This window comes from Schistocerca serialis, chromosome 1 (genome assembly GCF_023864345.2).
Source record: "Schistocerca serialis cubense isolate TAMUIC-IGC-003099 chromosome 1, iqSchSeri2.2, whole genome shotgun sequence".
Classification (NCBI taxonomy): domain Eukaryota; kingdom Metazoa; phylum Arthropoda; class Insecta; order Orthoptera; family Acrididae; genus Schistocerca; species Schistocerca serialis.
This window is the reverse complement of record NC_064638.1, coordinates 1,166,061,699-1,166,084,789: the sequence shown is the minus strand read 5'-3', so window position 1 is coordinate 1,166,084,789 and position 23,091 is coordinate 1,166,061,699. Positions and strand designations below refer to the sequence as shown.

Sequence of the window (23,091 nt, the reverse complement as noted above, 5' to 3'; positions counted from 1 at the left end):
TTATCTTAGTCAAAATTATTTTTTATCAGGGTAAAATAAAGAAATTTCAATTAGGTTAACTTAAGACAATGATATTACTTATTTCTTTTGTACCCTGTGCTTCCTCCCACTTATATTGGGGTCGGCTTGCAGCCTACTATTTGCCTAATTGCATGTGGCAAGCTGCCTTAAAACTACGTCCAGGCTGAACATCTCTACAGACCTGTTCACTATGATACGATGTGAAATCGCAACTATGCTGATAAGCCACCCAGTATCAAGGAAGCAAGCACTTAGCGTGCTCAGTTATCTCACTGGGTAATGACTTAATAGCTACATATCATTAAATTATTTAGCAACACGTATGACACAATCATTTCACAGTTTCTCAGATTTTTCGCAAAACGCAAATGTGGAGTGAACAATACTTGTCTAGCTATATGAACTGAAGTATTTACAGTACTATAGAATACTTTTTTATATAAAAGGTAGGGAACGTACTAAAATGAAACATTACGTGTACTTACTTGCAGCCGATTGCAACCGGTGACTCTGTATGAATGTAGGTCGTTTGTGTGCCCCGTTTTCCGTTTTTTTTTTTTTTCTTCTTCAAAGCTGCGATAAACAAAATAATAATTAAACTACTCACAACATTGTAACAGACTGAAAACCTAAGGTCACAACAAGTGCCCCGCGGGTCAGATGCACTCAAATGGGCGGGGGAGTAGCTGGCATCATGCACATCACAACAAGTAAACTGAAATACTTCGTCCTGTTCCGTTCCTGTAGTTTGTGGGTGTATGGTTTCGAGAGTAATAAAGACATATATAGTTGGAAAAGCCCTCTCCTGCTTCACTTGATGACACACATCTCTTCAATGAGAGAGACATACGCTCACAGTGCCTTTCTGCGTCGCAAAACAATTGTTGCATCTAAAAATAATTATTTACTGCTTCATTACAGTCACTATCACACAGTAGATTATGAACAAATAGAAGGGGATGGTCTCACAAAACTGATTGTAACTTTGAAGGCAGTATTAATATACAGGAAGTAGATGGCCGAGTGGCGGACTAGGCGAAGCCGTGTTCCCGCCCCCGCTGAAGGGTGGGCACAAGACCTGGAAGCGTCTGGACTGCGGGATGCGGAGGTGACGTCAACAACTGCTACTCGTCTCTCCTTTAACATTTACTCGCAAAGTTCTGAAGAGTCAAAGAGAATCTGTGTAATGTTGCCTTGTGTCCTGTCTATTGCTCTGTCTGTGTACAGCAACCGAGGATTCATCGCTCCCGGTACCGTAGCGCAACAGCAAAGTAAACCGCAGCGCAAGCGCATGCGGGCTTGTCGCGCACGATCGTCAAGCGCGTCCGAAATTCGAGAGCCCTAGGCCATCACCTAATTCGCGTTTACGAACGGACCTGCCCTGCCTTCAAGTGTATTAAAATCATATGGAAAATCCTCCTAGACCAACCCAAATATCTCCTTATCTTTCAACTTCTTGCCATATTCTGCAATGAAAAATAGGAGCTATAGTCCTTAAAATCGCAAATTTTTGAAAATCTTCAATATTTTCTGCTTCTAGACAGTTATTAGTGTAAATGAAGTTACCATAAAATGGAGAAAATGTTAAAACCGTATTATCATAGGAAACACTCAGAATCAAACGTACCCTCCAACCGAATGCAACTAATACTTAGCGCCAGGAGTACAGGCTTGAGCGCGCTGAAATTCAAACTGCTCAAGAACCACAGATACTACGCCGATGAAAGTTCTGCGATGTGTTGACACATGACAGAGTACTACAAGGTGACCACAAGCGTTCAAGTAACCAAACTGAGTAGACTGTGTACTGTCAGGCATCATATAACAGAAAGTGTTATATGTTTCTTTTGCTGAAGCTGGACTTCGAAGTTTTACCATAGATTTCACCAGATGATGAAGCTATGAACCTTGGTCGATATTTATTTTGAGCGTCAGTTGTTGTCATTATCATATCTGTGGAGGCAGTTTGGGTTTTGGCGTTGTTTATGTTTTAGGAAGTTGGATGAAATACAGTAGCTATGTCAGCGGAAGAAGGACCGGAGTTACGTGAACTGATTGCTCAAACACTAGAAAATAATGGTGTTTTGGCGAAAATTAGGGTAAGAAGAACGACTTCCAACCGTTTTTCGAATAGTGTTCACTGTACGACTACAATTTTTTGACATATCTCGATTTGTTGTTAGAAGCCCAGTTTCTATTACTTTTTCTCATAATTACAGCGAAGTTTAAAATAGTTATAAAAGCAGAGTCATAAGTTTTATACTGGTATATGTGTGGTCTTCTTCTGACGACGCACGAGATGTGCAGACATTATTTGCAGAAGGGTAGTGCTTGTTTATCATCCGTCAGTCATGAAAGGGCTGAACGGATCATGTTTTTGTGGTAGTGATGTACGCCGTAGGCGAAACGAAGTCGGACTTGGGCCGTTCCCCACATTGTATCCTGAAATCTAAGGATTCAGTACTAAACCAGCGCATATTAATGAAAGTGCAATCGCATCTTTGGTTGATGATTTACTGGTTGAGAGAATGTTGCATGTTATCTCGAGAGAAGTGTCATCGTCAAAAGTAGAATTAACTTAAGGTGTGGCCCTGACAGATGTGTTGGGACCCTTGCAGTCCATGTTGCATGTTAATGACCTTGCAGACAATATTAATATTGGCCACGGGCTTTTTGCAGATGGTGCTCTTATCCATATCTAAGTACTGCCAGGAAGAAAATAGCATAAATTTTAGGGATAAGAAATATAATGACCACACAGTCCCAGTTATAAGTAAAGCATGTGGCAGGCTTTGGTTGATAGGATACTAGAAAAACGCAATCCGTCTGCAAAGGAGACTGCTTGCACAATACTTGTACAACCCATCCTAAATACTGTGTAAGTGTGAGGACCAGTTCAACATAGAACTGACAGGGGACATTGAATGTAGGGTCATTCCATGTCAAAGCACCAAATAATTCTAGGATTTGTAATGGTCCATCTCAGATTTTCATGAAACTTTGTATATCTGCTTATATCTATAACTAAGAACTTCTAGAAATTCTATTTGGTCTCAGACTAAAACTTTTTTACTTTGAATTTTCAATACAGTGATGTTCTGAATTTGGCTCTGTGAGAATGTCCAAGCAAGGTGGTACCTATCTACACAAAATAAAACTCATGTGTACATCAAGCTTTTGATTTAGGATTTTTTCAGAACTTTAGAGAGAGAGAGAGGCATATAGGTAACAACAATACATTAATTTAAGCAGTAAAGTAACATCACATTTCTCCATCCTGCTGGGAAAGTAGCTTTGGTCTTAAAAAATTTCTAAGGTTAACCTTTCTATTAAAATAAAAATATTTATGGTTTTAATGCGAGTGGACACAAATAAATTGAAAGTCAAAAAACTTTCTACTGTGATAAAAGGTGAGTCATTCCAAGTAAGTTCAGACAGGTCTGACAACCACTGCCTCAGATGCTGGCGTCTCAAATTAACATATTTAAACATCAGTTATTCTAGGCAGACAAATTAATCTTAAGTGTGAAAAATTTATTTCATTTTATTAACTAAGTGGTTTTGGAAGGAATATAATATGTTGCATGTATCTGTGCATATTGCTTGTTTAAAACCTGTATACGAAAACACTACAACCACCACTGTCATGTATTGTTGAACATTGTTGACATGCAACAATCAGTCCATGTGGCCTCAATTGCTCCTTTTCTTCTGTGAGACAGGTCATATTTGCTTGTGGTACAATTGCTCCTTTTCTTCTGTGAGACGGGTCATATTTGCTTGTGGTACAACCATTTATCATTGTTTGTAATGTTCAGTGTTTTTAACGAGAATACAGAAGCGTCTGATTCCACCCGACAACAAAGACGAAAATATATCAAAAAACCAAAACACACATCTTCCTTCAAAAATATAATCAGACTAACGGGACAAGTGTGGATAATTGGGGGTTTTTGGGAGGGGACAAACTAAATACAAACTCATATAAACACACACCACCATACCAAATGACACAAAACAACGAAATAAATCGACAATACAAAATTCTCAAATTCCACTACACACAGTATCCTCTGGAATCGGTCACGTCCCTTCGCATATGTAGCTCAACAGCTACTGTCGATACCGTATTATAAACCTCCAAAAATTACACCACCGCCACAACTATTGGTACCACAAAACGAACACCTAGACAAACAAAAGTGGAATCGAATGCTTCCCTTGACCTATATAGCTCAACAGCAGCTCACGATACCAAAACACCCATAGCTGCGACCGCGCATCGGAATCGGACACTTCGTGTCACTTATTAAGGTCAACAGCAACTTACGATACCAAAACATATACCAACAAGAAAGACTACTTACCAAAAAAAAGTTCCAGCACTGCACTCTAGGTCAGCCACCACAATCTCTCTCTCTCTCTCTCTCTCTCTCTCTCTCTCTCTCTCTCTCTCTCTCTCTCTCTCTCTCTCTCTCTCTCTCTCTCTCGCACACACACAAAAGAAACTCGCAGCCCACCACCTCCCTCTCGCCCCTACCTCGACCCTCCCCCCAAAATGAAAGACCCATCAACAAATAAAAACCAAAAAATACAGATCTCAATCACACACTACAACTCAACGACAACTGCAACAAAATAGATCCTCCACAACATAATCACAAAACAACCACCCACCTATCTCCACAAACATTACCAACAACTACACCCCCCCCCCCTCCGAGCCACAGAGCCACCCTCCCTCACAACACCTCCTTAACCAACCACCTTCGGCCTATACATTTTACTAATTGCCCTTAAAAAAAAACCGAAAAACGCAGTAGCCCTCAGGGACTTATCTAAATGAGACTGAGAGTTAGAAGAGCACCTGTTCCCGCTCCCAATAACTGACTTAACCGCCCCCCAAAACTCCTCTATCATATTTGTACAAGCCCCAGTCTCATAATTTTTTAATTCCAAACTATGGTTAACCACTAGATGATGATACCCCCTCTCGCCCAGCCCCCTATAAAAGGAGAAAGCATCGGAAACTATTGTGCTGCCCTCTTCAATAAACTACTCAATTAATCCCACCACTTCCCTTTTCGTCCGCCCCTCCAAAACCCTAAAAACACTCTGAAAAACACCCCCAGATACAGTGCCCCCCACACCCATAAACCAACCAGAGACTTATCCCTCCCATACTACTTCTTCCCAAGCTGTGATTTGTCAACCTCCACCCTCACCCCAGGCCCACCCAACTTACTCCTGTACTTACTATACTCAGAACACACTTCCCTACAAAACTAAAACCAGTCAAGAGCCGTCGTCTTACTCACAGCAGTCTCATGTGCACAAAAACTGTGAGAGGATCTATAACAAAAATAATATGTCATCAACACAATCTCTCGCGTGCCCAACCTAGACCCCTCGAACCAGGTAACACGCCTTATGGAGCGCCATAGGTTGTCCCTCTGGCACCGCCACATGTAGCCGTCCCTGGTCCGAGACGCCGGAACTTCTGCCAACCTCATTTCCTGCCGACACGCGCGACACCTAACCACTTCTGCCAGCAGCCCATATAGTTGCAAAACTTTTATAAGGGACAACGCATTGTCCCTCATTTCTGCACGCAAACGAGCACTGTTAACTTTATCCATCATATCCATACCTAACAAAAGCAGCCACAAATTAAATTAAACAAATTAACACATGACATACAGCAAGCAGCACTACAATACATTAGACACAATAAAAACTTAATTGTTAACTCACTGAAACCAATTCCTGTCGCAGCACGGTCAAAACCAATACCTTGCAGGACAAGCAGCAACACCAAAATGAACCCAATAAGCCACAAAACAACCAAACCTCAAACACACCACCATGGGGCACCACCGACCCCAACAAAATGACATCTATAAATACAACACACTCATAAACTAAATTCCACACCGTCATGACGTCACACACCACAACAGCCTTACATCACGGGTCAAAGCTGACAGGTGGGATCGGACGCCTCCGTTGACCCTTTTTAACTGAAGTAGTCATCAGTCATTTACAATGGAAAATACAAATTCATGTAGTGTCAGAAAAATACTTAAAACACCATGTCAGTTGATGACCTATCATCCCAGTAAAAGTCTTTAAAAATTTTTAGAGCTGAGTGAAGACCAGCAAGATTTGGTAGTGTTAAGGTCTAGTATAAACTTCCCAGATGTTCGAGAAAGAACTGTGTGAACATCTCAGTTACTATATCTGAGGGTTTTTGTAAGGCATCAAACAACTTGTTGTGATCCTTTCAAAATACACAGGCAGACATTTTAGAAAATCCTTGAGGTCAGCAAGTTTGCCTTTGTCTAAATCATTAAATGCTAGGAGAGTGGATGTCAAGTACAACGTATTGTAAGATTTCTGAACAAAAGATGCATCAGTGATGAAAATGAAAGTGCTGCAGTGACTACGAGGTGACATTTCATGAGTGAGTGCTAAAACGTCGAAGTATCAAGGATGCAAATAAAACTTCAGATGATTTGGGACACTCTCCCTTAAAACTTCATTCCGGTCACCAAATCACAGCAAGATCACTTATGGCAAAAGGAAGATAGGAAAACTGTACCAGGGGTTGGATTGCAGTACTGAAATTTCTGACAGTAAGGAGGATAACACATACGATAAAATTGTTGGCAAAGCCAAAGATTTTGATGACGTGATATTATAATGCAATAAAAAGTGGCTGGTGTAAAAAGGTCTGAAAAAATTCTAGTTTTAATTTTAGCTCCTCCATCTTGGTCAGCAGAAAAAATTATGTCAGAATTCAATGTTAGTCAGTATGTAATTCGACAGACAAGGAAATGGATAACAGAGAGGGGTATTTTATCAATTCCTAAACCAAAAAGAAGTAAAATGATCATTGACAAAGTTGTAAAGTTTGTCACTGATTTTTACCAAAATGGTGAATATACGTGAATGTTTCCAGGAGCAAAAGACAAAGTTAGCATTCAGAAGAATGAGTGTATGCAAAAAAACACCCTCTGCAACCTAAGGGAACCATAATATTGTTTTAAATGGGAGAAACCAAACATTTACATTTGTTTTTCAAAATTTTGTTCACCAAGACCAAAGTGATATATTTTAGCTGGTGCTGCAGGCACTCATTCATTTTGTGTCTGTGGTATCCATGAAAATGTAAAACTGCTTTTGGGTGTGGAACACACTCAAGAAACGTATGAAGAACTCATAAAATTTCTTGTATGTGACTCGGTAAACTATGACTGCATGCTTAGTCACTGTAATGATTTCCCAGTGATGACAGATTGCTAGAATTTTTGAAAGAAACATTATCTTACAAAGATAATGATAGTGAAATTGAGTACAGCCAGTGGATTAACACAGACCATCGTACTGAATTGGTAAAGCAATCTGCAACTGTTGATGAACACACCGATTTGTTGGTAACAGAATTACAGGCAAATAAATCACTCTTCTTTATATCTTAAGTGTCTGTCAAGGGCCTTGAAAATTTTGAAAGAAAATCTAACCCCGGAAAAAGCAACTCTGTTAATAGACTTTGCTGAAAACTACAGTGTTTCAGAATGAAATCCAGTGTTACCACTGGACAAGAAGCAGCTGTACAATCCATCCCATTTGTGTTTATGTAGTAAATGAGGAAAATGAATTGATAACAGCAAACCATTGCTTTATAAGTGATGGTATGTATCACATTGTAGGATTTGTAAAAGCTGATCAGAAAGATATGGTTAAGCAATTGGCTGAACTCTACCCCAAGTCAGGAAATCGCATTATTTTCCTGATGGATGTGCTGTTCAATATAAAGTTAGGAAGAACTTGTGAACACACAAATGATTTTTCCAGTGATGCTGAACATTCTATGGGATTTTGTTGGGTTGTAGCCCAAGGAAATACACTCATTTATGTAAGACTCGATATATTTCATTACAGACGTCCACATTACAAGAAGTTGTACAGCCAACTGAACAAGCAAGATGGCATGGGCCATTAGGTTAATAGAGTCAAAGAACTTGCAGTGGCAGAGATATGTCATTCATATTTGAAGGTGGTAAGGGAGACAGCAGTGATGTGATGGGGATGTCCATCTCTGGAGGTTGTTGTGGCAGGGACCAAGCTGGGATGTCGACGTGGAACACTTCTAGGTGGTGTGGGCAGACGAGGCATCGGCACGCACATGAAGTTGGAGCGGTGTGGGGAGGGACTGTGTCCCCTGTGTTGTCGGCTGGCAGCATTCGAACTATAACCCTCTCTATGGGGGTTACCGTAGCTCGGAGAAATGTGTGATCGACCCCTCGGGGGAGCGGGCGATCAACTGATGAACGGTGTCCCCAGTCGGGTGGGGCGAGTTCTCTTGCAGCAGGATGAAGATGTGGATGTTTTTGATGAGGATGGTGATGTCCTCCACATGTTCGAGTGGGACGTCGGTTTGCAGAACCACTAAAGGGGGTAGGGAGGAGGAGGTAGAGAGAGAGGGCGAGAACCGGAGGAACGGCATTGTTGGTGGTGCAGACGCATATTCGGGTGAGATCTGCGGTAGCAGCTCTTAGTGGACATAGCTTGAGCCCAAGTCCTGAGTGCTGGAAGGCTGCATAATGTCGTCGGGCATTAAATACACTGTGTCGAGGTGTGCTGTCCGCCCATACCATGTCAACCTCCCAGCGTCGTCCTTGTCGCAACAATCACCGGAGATGGACATTCCCATCATATCATTGCCATTTCCCTCACCACCCGACACATCCTTCTTTCGCTACTCTCAAACTGTGCTGCACACTGCGGGGGTGGAGGGGGTTGGCGGCTGTGTGGCGTCGACAAGTATGAACAACACATCTCCACCATTGCAAGTTCTTTGACTCTGTTAACCTAACGTCCCAAGCTGTCTTGTCTTGCTTGTTCAGTTGGCTGTAAAACTTGTTGTAATGTGGATGTATGTAGTGAAATAAACCAAGTTTTACAGAAATGAGTGTGTTTCCTTGGGCTACAACCCCACAGAAATCCCACAATTCCTTTTTTGCTACTAGCTATAGTAAATCTGGGTGTGATGTGGTGGGAGGAACTGTACAACATGTATTGAGAAAAGCTAGTCTTCTGCTAGGTTAATATCAAACTGCAAGGCTAATATCAACAAATGATTTTTCTATTTCTTAGAGAAAAGCAATGTAAATTTCCTATGGAAGAAACTCTAAAAGAATTTTGACAGCAGGTACACTAGCTGGTACCAGGAATTTTCACAATTACAAGCCTCTTTCCTGTGAGTCATTAGAAATTAGAAAAGTAACTTGTTTTGAAAACACTTCCTTGATTTTCTCATTCAGTGAAAATGCCCTGCAGTGGACATGTACCTGTTCTCAACAAAACTTTTTTCTGGCATCTGTATATGATGCCTTTGTCAGGAATGCATGTGATGGAGGAGATGCCTTGACCATTAGTTTCATTTTTTTGGCCGGAGAAGGAAGACTTGTTTTGTGCCTTTGGAAAACATATTATGCACTGTTGGTGTACCTGTATTAAGCACACTAGGAAGAATGTATTAGTTTAATGAAAAAGGTATGAAGGTAACAGAATCTAATAGCTCACAGTGAGTGCAAAACAGACACGCTAATGAAACATTCACTTGAGAACTCCAAGGATCTTCACTGCTTGAGCATGTATGTTTCAAATTTAAACGTTGTCTGCATAAAAAATATAATTGTCATTTAAATATGCTCATTTGATACCCTTAAATAAAGTTAATATTAGCAATGAAAATATTTCAATTAAAATTGTAGCTGGTGACTCTGTACTTGTATTTTAACAAAACATGAGACACTTACTAACGCTTAGCAGTCTAGAGAATGTGCTTTAAAAGACTATATGAATAGTTTTACAAATACTTAAATATGTAAAAGAAACTCCTATCTCTGTCAAAACCCACGTTTTTTTTAATCATTTTGTATTTGAGTTTCAGTATAAAAAAATAAAAATAAAAAAAAAAAATTTGGACTGATAACAGCTCTGTGTCAAAGTAATTGAATATTTAAGAAATGATTGATTGGGACATAACTGTTGATTTTCTATATTACCAGAAGTCAGGCGTAGTTATTAAATACACACATCAAGAAAAGTTTTGCATCACCTCAGTTCTGAGATTTCCAGAACCTGTGTAGAAAATTGGAATAGAGATCAACATAAACATTATTTCCGCCCTTTTTATTGTTCATGAAAACCACACATTGCAAGTTGTACCATCATACAGCGGCACCTTCAGAGGTGGTGGTTCAGATTGATTTACACACCGGTACCTGTAATACCCCGTAACACATCCTCTTGCATTGATGCACGCATGTATTCATCGTGGCATATTATCGACAAGTTCCTCAAGGCAATGTTGGCCCAGATGGTCCCACTCCTCAACGGAGATTCGGCGTAGATCCCTCAGAGTAGTTGGTGGGTCACATCATTCACAAACAGCCCTTTTCGATCTATCCCAGGCATGTTTGATAGGGTTTGTGTCTGGAGAACATGCTGGCTGCTCTAGTCAAGCAATGTCGTTATACTAAAGGAAGTCATTCAAAAGATGTGCATGATGAGGGTACGAATATCATTGCAGAATCGGTCGGAGGATGGCATTCACATATTGTATAGCCATTACGGCACCTTAAATGACCGCCAGCGGCGTACATCGGCCACCCCAAAACAGCAGGGAACCTCCACCGTGCTTCACTTGCTGGACAGTGTGTCTAAGGTGTTCAACCTGACCAGTTTGCCTCCAAACGTGTCTCCGATGATTGTCTGGTTGAGGGCATATGCAACACTCATCAGTGAAAAGAATGTGATGCCAATCCTGAGTGGTCCATTTGGCATGTTGTTGGGCCCATCTGTACATCACTGCAAGGTGTCATGTTGCAAAGATGGACCTCGCCATGGACGTCGGGAGTGATGTTGCGCACCAGGCAGCCTATGGCACACAGTTTGAGTACCTAGGCCTGACAAGATGTCTCCTGAGACGCGACAAGGTAGCAGTAGGCAAAATGCAACAGGGAATGACAATATTAATTTGGTAATAGTAAACTGCAGGAGCATCTATAGAAAGGTCCCAGAAATGCTCTCATTAATAAACAGTCACAATGTCCACATAATACTAGGGATGGAAAGTTGGCTGAAACCAGATGTAAACAGTAATGAAATTCTGAACTCAGATTGGAATGTAGTGCAGCGACAAGCTGGACAGTGAAGGGGGAGGCATGTTTGTAGTGATAAAAACTGCAATAATATTGAAGGAGATCCGAAATGAGAAAGGCTCAGACATGGTAATTGGATGTCTCTATAGGCTCAGCGGCTGTTGTGGCAGAGCACCTGAAGGAAAATTTGGAAAATATTTCGAGTATATTTTCCGACCATGTTATAGTTTTGGGTGGTGATTTTAATTTACCAGATATAGACTGGGAGACTCAAACATTTATAACGGGAAGCGGGGACAAGAACCCAGTGAAATTTTTTGAAGTGCATTATCTGACAACTATGTTGAGCAGTTAAACAGAGAACCAACTCATGGCGATAACATATTAGACCTTCTGGTGACAAGCAGACCCCAACTATTTGAAACAGTTAATGCAGAACAGGAAATCAGTGCTCATAAAGCTGTTACAGCATTGGTGATTTCAACTGTAAATAGAAATATTAAAATAGGTAGGAAGATTTTTCTGTTTAGCAAAAGTGACCAAAAGTAGATTTCAGAGTACTTGATGGCTCAACACAAAAGTGTTGAGGATCAGTGGACAAAGTTCAGAACCATCGTACAGTATGCGTTAGATGAGTATGTGGCAGGCAGGATCGTAATAGATGCTAAAGAGCCACTGTGGTACAACAACCAAGTTAGAAAACTGGCACAGAAGCAGAGGGAACTTCACAGCAAACATAAATGTAGCCAAAGCCTTGCAGACAAACAAAAATTACATGAAGCGAAATGTAGTGCGAGTAGGGCTATGCGAGAGGCGTTCAATGAATTCAAAAGTAAAGTTCTATGTACTGACTTGGCAGAAAATCCTAAGAAATTTTGGTCTTACGTCAAAGCGGTAGGTGGGTCAAAACAAAATGTCCAGACACTCTGTGACCAAAATGGTACTGAAACAGAGGATGAAAGACTAAAGGCCGAAATACTAAATGTCTTTTTTCCAAAGCTGTTTCACAGAGGAAGATTGCACTGTAGTTCCTTCTCTAGATTGTCGCACAGATGACAAAATGGTAGATATCAAAATAGATGACAGAGGGATCGAAAAGCAATTAAAATTGCTCAAAAGAGGAGAGGACGCGGGACGTGATGGGATACAACTTGATTTTACGCAAAGGGAGTTAACCATCTTCTTGCACTTCTTGCAGCAGTGTACCATCGAATCAGCATGGGTTTCGAAAAAGACGATCGTGTGAAACCCAGCTTGCACTATTTGTCCACGAGAGTCAGAGGGCCATTCCCAGGTAGATGCCATGTTTCTTGACTTCTGCAAGGTGTTTGATACAGTTGCCCACACTCGTTTAATGAACAAAGTAAGAGAGCATGGACTATCTACATCTACATGATTACTCCACAGTTCACATTTAAGTGCTTGGCAGAGGGTTCATCGAACCACAATCATACTATTTCTCTACCATTCCACTCCCGAACAGCGCGCGGGAAAAACGAACTCCTAAACCTTTCTGTTCCAGCTCTGATTTCTCTTATTTTATTTTGATGATCATTCCTACCTATGGAGGTTGGGCTCAACAAAATATTTTTGCATTGGGAAGAGGAAGTTGGTGACTGAAATTTCCTAAATAGATCTTGCCTCGACGGAAAACGTCTTTGCTTTAATGACTTCCATCCCAACTTGCGTATCATATCTGCCACACTCTCTCCCCTATTACGTGATAATACAAAATGAGCTGCCCTTCTCTACACCCTTTCAATGTCCTCCGTCAATCCCACCTGGTAAGGATCCCACACCGCGCAGCAATATTCTAACAGAGGATGAACGAGTGTTGTGTAAGCTGTCTCTTTAGTGGACTTGTTGCATCTTCTAAGTGTACTGCCAATGAAACGCAACCTTTGGCTCGCCTTCCCCACAATATTATCTATGTGGTCTTTCCAACTGAAGTTGTTCGTAATTTTAACACCCAGGTACTTAGTTGAATTGACAGCCTTGAGAATTGTACTATTTATCGAGTAATCGAATTCCAATGGATTTCTTTTGGAACTCATGTGGATCACCTCACACTTTTCATTATTTAGTGTCAACTGCCACCTGCCACACCATACAGCAATCTTTTCTAAATTGCTTTGCAACTGGTACTGGTCTTCGGATGACCTTACTAGACGGTAAATTACAGCATCATCTGTGAACAACCTAAGAGAACTGCTCAGATTGTCACCCAGGTCATTTATATAGATCAGGAACAGCAGAAGTCCCAGGACGCTTCCCTGGGGAACACCTGATATCACTTCAATTTTACTCGATGATTTGCCGTCTATTACTACGAATTGGGACCTTCCTGACAGGAAATCACGAATCCAGTCGCACAACTGAGACGATACCCCATAGGCCCACAGCTTGATTAGAAGTCGCTTGTGAGGAACGGTGTCAAAAACTTTCCCGAAATCTAGAAATACGGAATCAACTTGAGATCCCCTGTCGATAGCGGCCATTACTTCGTGCGAATAAAGAACTAGCTGCATTGCACAAGAATGATGTTTTCTGAGACCAATTGTGTGATTGGACTGACGAGTTCCTAGATAACAGAATGCAGCATGTCATTCTCAATGGAGAGGAGTCTTCCGAAGTAAGAGTGATTTCAGTTGTGCCGCAGGGGAGTGTCGTAGGACTGTTGCGATTCACAATATATATAAATGACCTTGTGGATAACATCGGAAGTTCACTGAGGCTTTTTGTGGATGATGCTGTTGTATATCGAGAGGTTGTAACAATGAAAAATTGTACTGAAATGCAGCAGGATCTGCAACGAATTGATGCATGGTGCAGGGAATGGCAATTGAATCTCAGTGTAGACAAGTGTAACATGCTGTGAATATATAGAAAGAAGGATCCTTTATCATTTAGCTACAGTGTAGCAGATCAGCAACTGGAAGCAGTTAATTCCATAAATTATCTGGGAGTAGGCATTAAGAGTGATTTAAAATTGAATGACCATATAAAATTAATCATTGGTGAAGCAGATGCCAGACTGAGATTCATTGTAAGAATCCTAAGGAAATGCAGTCCGAAAACAAATGAAGTAGGTTACAGTACACTTGTTCGCTCACTGCTTGAATACTGCTCACCGGTGTGGGATCCGTACCAGATAGGGTTGATAGAAGAGAGAGAGAGAGAGAGAGAGAGAGAAGATCCAGTGGAGAGCAGCGCGCTTCGTTACAGGATCATTTAGTAATCGCAAAAGCGTTACGGAGATGATAGATAAACTCCAGTGGAAGACTCTGCAAGAGAGAGACTCAGTAGCTTGGTATGGGCTTTTGTTGAAGTTTAGAGAACATACCTTCACCGAGGAGTCAAGCAGTATATTGCTCCTTCCTACGTATATCTCGTGAAGAGACCGTGAGGATAAAATCAGAGAGATTAGAGTTCACACAGACGCATACCGACAATATTTCTTTCCACGAACAATACGAGACTGGAATAGACGGGAGAACCGGTAGAGGTACTCAAAGTACCTTCCGCCACACACCGTCAGGTGTGAGACATCCTGTCTCGTATTGTTTGTGGAAAGAAATATTGTCGGTATGCCTCTGTGTGGGCTCTAATCTCTCTGATTTTATCCTCATTGTCTCTTCGCGAGATATATGCAGGTGGGAGCATTATACTGCTTGACCTCTCTGTGAACGTAAGTTCTCAACACTTCAACAAAAGCCCATACCGAGCTACTGAGCGCCTCTCTTGCAGAGTCTTCCACTGGAGTTTATCTATCATCTCTGTAACGCTTTCGCGATTACTAAATGATCCTGTAACGAAGCGCGCTGCTCTCCATTGGATCTTCTCTCTCTCTCTCTCTCTCTCTCTCTCTCTCTCTCTCTCTCTCTCTCTTCTATCAACCCTATCTGGTACGGATCCCACACCAGTGAGCAGTATTCAAGCAGTGGGCGAACAAGTGTACTGTAACCTACTTCCTTTGTTTTCGGATTGCATTTCCTTAGGATTCTTACAATGAATCTCAGTCTGGCATCTGCTTTACCAACGATTAATTTTATATGGTCATTCCATTTTAAATCAATCCTAATGCCTACTCCCAGATAATTTATGGAATTGACTGCTTCCAGTTGCTGATCTGCTGCACTATAGCTAAATGATAAAGGATCCTTCTTTCTGTGTATTCACAGCACATTACACTTGTCTACATTTGGATTCAATTGCCATTCCGTGTACCATGCGTCAATTCGTCGCAGATCCTCCTTCATTACAGTACAATTTTCCATTGTTACAACCTCTCGGTATACTACAGCATCATAAGCAAAAAGCCTCAGTGAACTTCCGATGTTACCCACAAGGTCATTTATATATATTGTGAATAGCAACGGTCCTACGACACTCCCCTGCGGCACACCTGAAATCACTCTTACTTCAGAAGACTTCCCTCCATTGAGAATGACATGCTGCATTCTGTTATCTAGGAACTCTTCAATCCAATCACATAATTGGTCTGATAGTCCATATGCTCTTACTTTGTTCATTAAACTACTGTGGGGAACTGTATCAAATGCCTTGCGGAAGTCAAGTGCCTTTGCTAACAGTACGAAATCATATGGAACCCCTTTCTTGGGCTTGTGCCATATTGGTTGTATCGTAGACGACTGGAAGACCATGGTATGGTCAAATGAGTGCAGAGTTCAGTTGGTAAGAACTGATGGTAGGATGGTAGTGTCATGCAGACGTCATGAAACCATGGACCCAAGTTGTCAACAAGTCACTGTACTGAGTAGGCCGGTGGTGGCTCGACAGTAGTGTGTACTTTGTGTATGTGGAAGGGACTGGGTCCAGGTTATATACTGCTACGTAGAAACCGTTTGCAGCCATTCATGGAGTTCATGTTCCCAAACAGCGATGGATGACAGTGCTCTGTGTCACTGGTCCACAATTGTTTGTGACTGGTTTGAAGAACATACTGAAGAATTTGAGTGAATGGTTCGGTCACCCTGATTGCTCGACATTAACCCTGTCAAACATTTATGGGACATAATCTAGAGGTCAGTTCATGCACCATAACCTGCTCCAGCTACACCTTTGCAATTATGGACAGCTATAGAGGCAGCATGGCTCAATATTTTTGCAGGGGACTTTCAATTTTTAGGGTCCACGCCACGTCGAGCTGCAACACTATGCCAGGCAAAAGGAGGTCCAATACGATATTAGGAGGTATCCCATGACTTTTGTCGCCTCAGTGAACTGTGGTGGGTAATTTCTTTGTCTACCTTGCATGTAATAGTGCTTTCTCTGAATGCATTGTATCTTAGTATGCAGAGAGAGATGGCAGAAACTTTTTCTGCAGATGTATGATTATTACTATTATTATTATTATTATTGTTGTTGTTGTTGTTACAGGCTCAGCTAAGAGCAAGTGTTATCTTGGCAATCGAAGACCAAGAAGCATTTCAGGTAAGCCATTGTTATTTGTGAAATATATGTATTGTAATAGAACTTTCTTAACATTTACTCTTTTCATTGTTTATTTCAGACAAAGCTTCCATTCACAAATCAACCACTGAGAGCATTTTTGAAGACCTTTGAAGGTGCTTTTATAACTTGCTTGGTACGGGAGTTTTTAGAGTTTTTTAATTTGGATTTCACTTTGTCTGTATTTGACCCTGAAACATTTCATGGAAAGGAATACAGCTATGGGGGACGGACAGAGCTTATGAAAGAATTAAAATTACAAAACAACAGTGGTGAGTAATTAAACAGTTAAAATGCAACAGTGCAATAAAGAAAGCCTCCCATGTTCTCACATTAATTCAGATAGTTTTAATTTGATCAGTACTGATACAACGTGTTGTGTGTCAGCCTTTCATCATCTAACAGTCGGTAGGTATTTAGCAATTGGAGTAGTAAGTAGAGGGGAAGTGGTGTCTGGTGAAGGTAAGGGATACAATGTGGACCCTCAGGTTTTCTTTGCGTGATTGATTAATGGTTTACTTCCTTGTGTTCAGCTGAATCTTTATTTCCATTTTCACACATTATTTTGACAACCAACCCAGTCATCATCTTCAGCAGCTACGAGTTGTGTGTACTTGCTGCCTGGACTCCAACTAGATTGTGAAAACAGAAATACACTCTCGACTGAGCACCTGGAAGTACACCATTAATGGAGGGGCGCAGTTTCCAGCTAGTTCCAATCGTATTCACACGTCTTCTGAAAAATCTGATAATATGCATGTATACTGTTTCCTTGGCTGAGCTGCACTTAGTTCCTCCAAAATGTGGTGACACCAACAAGCTGCATAAGTTGCTACACACCCCTGCACCTCTCTCTTTGTGTGTGTGTGTGTGTATGTGTGTGTGTGTTTGTCAGGTTCTGTGACTGGTTGTTAGGTAAACTGTTCATGTGTTAAAGATTTCACTTGTTAAAAATTTTTGTAAAAAAAAAAACCTTTATACTTGGAGGAACTTGCATATATGTTGGAGAAGACATCAAACACTGTTTGTTAAAGATCATTGATCAGCAGGGAAAGAGCATGCCTTCAAAATTTCTGCTACAGAACTGACTTATTTAAATAGAATTGTTATTTGTACATGTAGAAGCCTGGATGGAAACATAACTACTTTCCTTATAAATATTGTGAAGGCACATAACGTATAAAAGTAAGTAGTAAAGCAAAGTACACGAGTTAATAAGAGTGAGAAGCTAAGTGCATGTTTCAGTAGTAATCTCTGTCTTGCACATTACCCTGTCTTCCATCTTTAAGCTCTCAGGTTTTCAAATCTCGTCCGATGCAGTCCCCAACAATCAGTCTATCCTTCTCATCCCATATGCCAAGTCTCCCCTGACCCATGGTTCTGGGTGACTTTCCCAAAATCTACCCTTTTCCTAGACCTCTCCAGTCCTTTTCCTTCACCCTTCTTCCTTCTCCTTCAATCCTTCTGCCTGAAGAAGAAGCCACTAGCTCCGAAAGCTTGCCAGTCACAACAGTTTTTTATATGTGTGTTCTGCTGCTGCTTAGTGAGCAGATTTTTTATTTATCCAATTAAATAATTTTATCAATATTGTTATAGAAAAGGATAGATTGCTACTCGTCATACAGTGGAGATGCTGAGTCGCAGATTGGCTCAGCAAAAAGACTGTCAAATGAGTAAGTGTTCGGTCAAAAATGCCTTCATAGGAATTAGACAAAAAACACACACACTCACACGCACACACACGACAGTACATGGCTGCCAAGGCCACACTGCGGTAAGTGGTGCGTGATGGGAGGAGCAGTCTGGATGGTGGGGATAAGGAGAGTCTGGGGTGGGGAGGGAGAGGAATAGCAGGGTATGGGTGGGGGACGGTAAAGTGCTGTTTGTGGGGACATACAGGGATGAGATGGAAAGAGGATAGGACAGCTAAGTGCAGTTGGGAGGTTAGACGGAGGGTGGGGGGAAGGAGGGGCAGCGGAAAAAGAGAAGAGAGAAAAGTAAAAAGACTGTGAGTGCGTTGGTGAAATAGAGTGCTATGTGTAGTGCTGGAATGGGATCAGGGAAGAGGATAAGTGGGTAAAGGACAATGAGTAATGAAGATTGAGACCAGGAGGGTTACGGGAACGTTGGATATATTGCAGGGAGAGTTCCTACCTGTGCTGTTCAGAAGTCTGGTATTGGTAGGGGGGATGCAGACAGCACAGGCTGTAAGCAGTCATCAAAATGAGGAACGTCTTGTTGAGCAGCAGCTGGATGGACCAGCTGTTTCTTGGCCACAGTTCTATCAGTGGCCATTCATGCAGACAGATATCTTGTTGGTTGTCATGCCCATGTAGAATGCACCACAGTGGTTGCAGCTTAGCTTGTAGGTCACTTGACTGGTTTCACAGGTAGCCCTGTCTTTGATGGTATGGGTGGTGCTTGTGATGGGACTAGTGTAGGTGGTGGTGGTGGTGGGAAGGTGTATAGAACAGGTCTTGGACCTAGGTCTATTACAGGGATATGAGACATGAGGCAAGCAGTTGGGAGCGGGGGTGCAGTAAGGATGGACAAAGATACTGCATAGGTGGAGGGCTGCAGAATACCATTGTAGAGAGGGGTGGGGGAAATAATAGGGAGGATATTCCTCATTTCAGAGCATCATGAGGTAGTCAAAACACTCCTCATCCCCACTATAGCCACCTCCTTACCCCCACCACCCAGATTGCTTCTACCTTCATGTGCTGCTGCTTGGCCTTGGCAGCCAGAGACTGTGGTCTTGTGCATGTGAGCTACATTTGCGTGATTGTGTGTGCACGTTGCGTAGTTCAGATGAATTCCTTTTGGCCGGAAGCTTATTTATAGTCTTTTTGTTGTGCCTATCTGTGACTCAGCATCTCTACTATATTGTGCATAGCAATCTATCCTTTTCATATCATGTGCGGTCACTTCAACATAGATTCCAACATGAACTCAAAATACAGATTAAATCTTGAGGCCTTATCAAAAACTTACAACATACACACAACCGTTAAATCCCCTGCCAGGGTCACCAAATCATCCAGAAGTACTGCAGTTCAGGTACTAATAAATAAAGATAAATATTTGTGCAAAACAGGAAATATGAATATCGATTTCGGTGATTATTATGCACAATTTATTGAATTCCCAATATAAACCACTGGCAATACTGAGCCACCAACAACAAGAAAAGGTGGAAATTTTAGCAAGAAAAACTTGGAACACATGAGGCAGTTAATGAAAAAAGAAACATGGAATGACATATACAACTGTGGGGGCACATGTAGAAAACTTGACATGTTCATGGAAATATTCTCACATAATTTCAATATTTCTTTCCCAGCTAAAAACAAAAAAGTTCAAAACTATTAGAAGAAATGTTTCTTGGCTGACAACAGGTGTTGAGACACTGCACTTAAAAGAGGAGACTTTATGAAATTTCAGCCACGCATTATGTTACTGAAGAACTGTTAGTCACAGCCCAACGTGATTTCCGCTAAGGCTGGTCAACAGAAATGGCAATATTTGAATTTCTGAGTGAAGTGATCCAAAAACGTGATAGTGGAGAAAAAGTAACTGCCATATGCCGTGATCTGTCAAAGCCTTCCACATCGTATGCTATAGCTGCAGAAACTTTTTAGTATTGGTATTAGAGGTACACTTAACAACTGGCTTTGATCATATCTTACTGGTCCCAAGCAAGGAATAGCAATACGGTTTCAAGAAGATAATAAAGCAGCCAGACACTATACTGATTACAGAGAAGTGAAGTGGGGTGTTCCACAAGGTCAATACTGGGCCCTTTCCTATTTTTGATGTATAATAAAGCAGAATTGTTACAGGTAACTCTGAGACATAACTAGGGTTGTAAACTGCTTCAGCCAAAGCAAACTAATAACGCATAGAAGTAGCACAGTAGCATTAAATTTTCATAATGTTAAGAGAAACAGTGAAGAGGGTATAAAATTCAGATATCAGACACACAATTGCAAGTGTAGCTAATACAAAATTTCTGGGGATCTGGCTCCAAGATAACCTTAGATGGGATATTCACATTGATAGCATATTTAAGAGACTAAGTACCATGTGAAAATACTAACACAAATTCTTTACACAGGAGTGGAAAAACTGTAGAAGCTGACCTTGCGGAAGATAAGTTTGGGTTCCAGAGAAATGTGGGCACATGCAAGGCAATACTGACCCTACAACTTACCTTAAAAGATAGGCTAAGGAAATGCAAACCTACGTTTATAGCATTTGTAGACTTACAGAAAGCTTTTGATAATGGTGACTGGAATACTTCCTTTGAAACTCTGAAGGTAGCAGGGGTAAAACACAGGGTACAAAAGGCTGTTTACAATTTGTACACAAATCAGATGGCAGTTATATGAGAGTCAAGAAGCTTGAAAGGGAAGCAGTGGTTGAGAACAGAGTGAGACAGGGCTGTATCATTTCCCCAATGCTATTCAATCTGTACATTGAGCAAGCAGTGTAGCCACTGGACCATGGGCTTCTCTGCATACAGAGGAGCCTGTGGTCCAGCAGCTGTAAAGATCCAGATGAGTCATGAACCCGACACTTCGCCTGGAGATGGCAAGTAAGAAACCTGCTGGAATGTTGCCGGAAAACAATGCATTGACTCAGCTGTCAACTCGAGAAGATTTTATCATCATAAAGACTTAGAGGTTTGCTGATGACATTGTAATTCTGTCAGACACAGTAGAGAACTTGGAAGAGCGGTTGAAAAGAATGGAACAATACCAGAGAAGGAAAGTTGCTACTCACCATATAGCGGAGATGCTGAGTCGCAATAGGCACAACAAAAAGATTCACACAATTGTAGCTTTCGGCCATTAAGGCCTTTGTCAGCAGTACACACACACACACACACACACACACACACACACACACACACACAACTTGCACATACGTCTGCAGTCTCAGAGAGCTGAAATTACACTGTGAGCCGCAGCACCAGTGCATGATGGGAGTGGCGACTGGGTGGGGGTAAGGAGGAGGCTGGGGCAGGGAGGGGGAGGGATAGTATGGTAGGAGTGGTGGACAGTGAAGTGTTGCAGTTTAGACAGAGGGCAGGAAAGAAGATGCGGAGGGGGGAGGGGGGTAAGTAGCAGAAAGGAGAGAAATAAACAGAAATTAAAAGACTGGGTGTGGCAGTGAAATGACGGCTGTGTAGTGCTGGAATGGGAACAGGTAGGGGGCTGGATGGGTGAGGACAGTGACTAACGAAGGTTGAGGCCAGGAGGGTTACGGGAATGTAGGATGTGTTGCAGGGAAAGTTCCCATCTGCACAATTCAGAAAAACTGGTGTTGGTGGGAAGGATCCATATGCCACAGGCTGTGAAGCAGTCAATGAGATGAGGGATATCATGTTTGGCAGCATGTTCAGCAACAGGGTGGTCCACTTGTTTTTTGACCACAGTTTGTTGGTGGCCGTTCATGCGGACAGACAGTTTGTTGGTTGTCATACCTACATAGAATGCAGCACAGTGGTTGCAGCTTAGCTTGTAAATCACATGACTGGTTTCACAGGTAGCCCTGCCTTTGATGGGATAGGTGATGTTAGTGACCGGACTGGAGTAGGTGGTGGTAGGAGGATGTATGGAACAGGTCTTGCATCGAGATCTATTACTGGGGTATGAGCCATGAGGTAAGGGATTGGGAGCAGGGGTTGTGTAAGGATGGATGAGTATATTGTGTAGGTTTGGTGGACAGCAGACTACAACAGTAGGAGTTTCTCATTTCAGAGCACGATGAGAGGTAATTGAAACCCTGGCAGAGAATGTAATTGAGTTGATCCAGTCCCGGATGGTACTGAGTTACGAGGGGAATGCTCCTCTGTGGCCAGACTGTGGGACTCTGGGAGGTGGTGGGAGTCTGGAAAGATAAGGCATGGGAGATTTGTTTTTGTACGAGGATGGGAGGATGATTACAGTCAGTGAAGGCTTCAGTGAGACTCTCGGTATATTTTGAGAGGGACTGCTCGTCACTGCAGATGCGACAACCACAGGTGGCTAGGCTGTACGGAAGGGACTTCATGGTATGGAATGGGTGGCAGTTGTCGAAGTGGAGGTATTGCTGGTGGTTAGTAGGTTTGATATGGACGGAGCTACTAATGTAGCTATCTCTGAGGTGAAGGTGAACATCTAGGAAGGTGGCTTGTTGGGTTGAGTAGGACCAGGTGAAGCAAATGGGGAGAAGTTGTTGAGATTCTGGAGGAATGTGAATAAGGTGTCCTCACCTTCAATCCAGATAGCAAAGATGTCATCAAAGAATCTGAACCAGGTGAGGGGTTTAGGGTTCTGGGTTTTTAGGAAGGATTCCTATAAATAGCCAATGAATAGGTTAACAAACTAGTGGATGACCCTGTTGCTGAACACGCTGCCAAACATGATATCCCTCATCTCAG

At 41.9% G+C, this 23,091-nt stretch overlaps 1 protein-coding gene across 2 annotated transcripts in view; it reads left to right on the top strand.

Annotated features, from left to right (window-relative positions):
- Positions 1–1,794: 1,794 nt before the first annotated feature.
- Positions 1,795–23,091, top strand: part of LOC126418268 (centrosomal protein 43-like) — a 46,427-nt gene continuing 25,130 nt past the window's right edge. Inside the window, exons 1-3 of one of the 2 annotated variants that reach the window (XM_050085181.1) lie at positions 1,795–2,120; positions 16,593–16,646; positions 16,726–16,936. In XM_050085181.1, coding sequence (XP_049941138.1) covers positions 2,040–2,120; positions 16,593–16,646; positions 16,726–16,936 — 346 coding nt within the window. In that variant the 5' untranslated portion in view covers positions 1,795–2,039. The remainder of the gene's footprint in view (positions 2,121–16,592; positions 16,647–16,725; positions 16,937–23,091) is intronic. The other variant, XM_050085180.1, reaches the window with a different exon arrangement.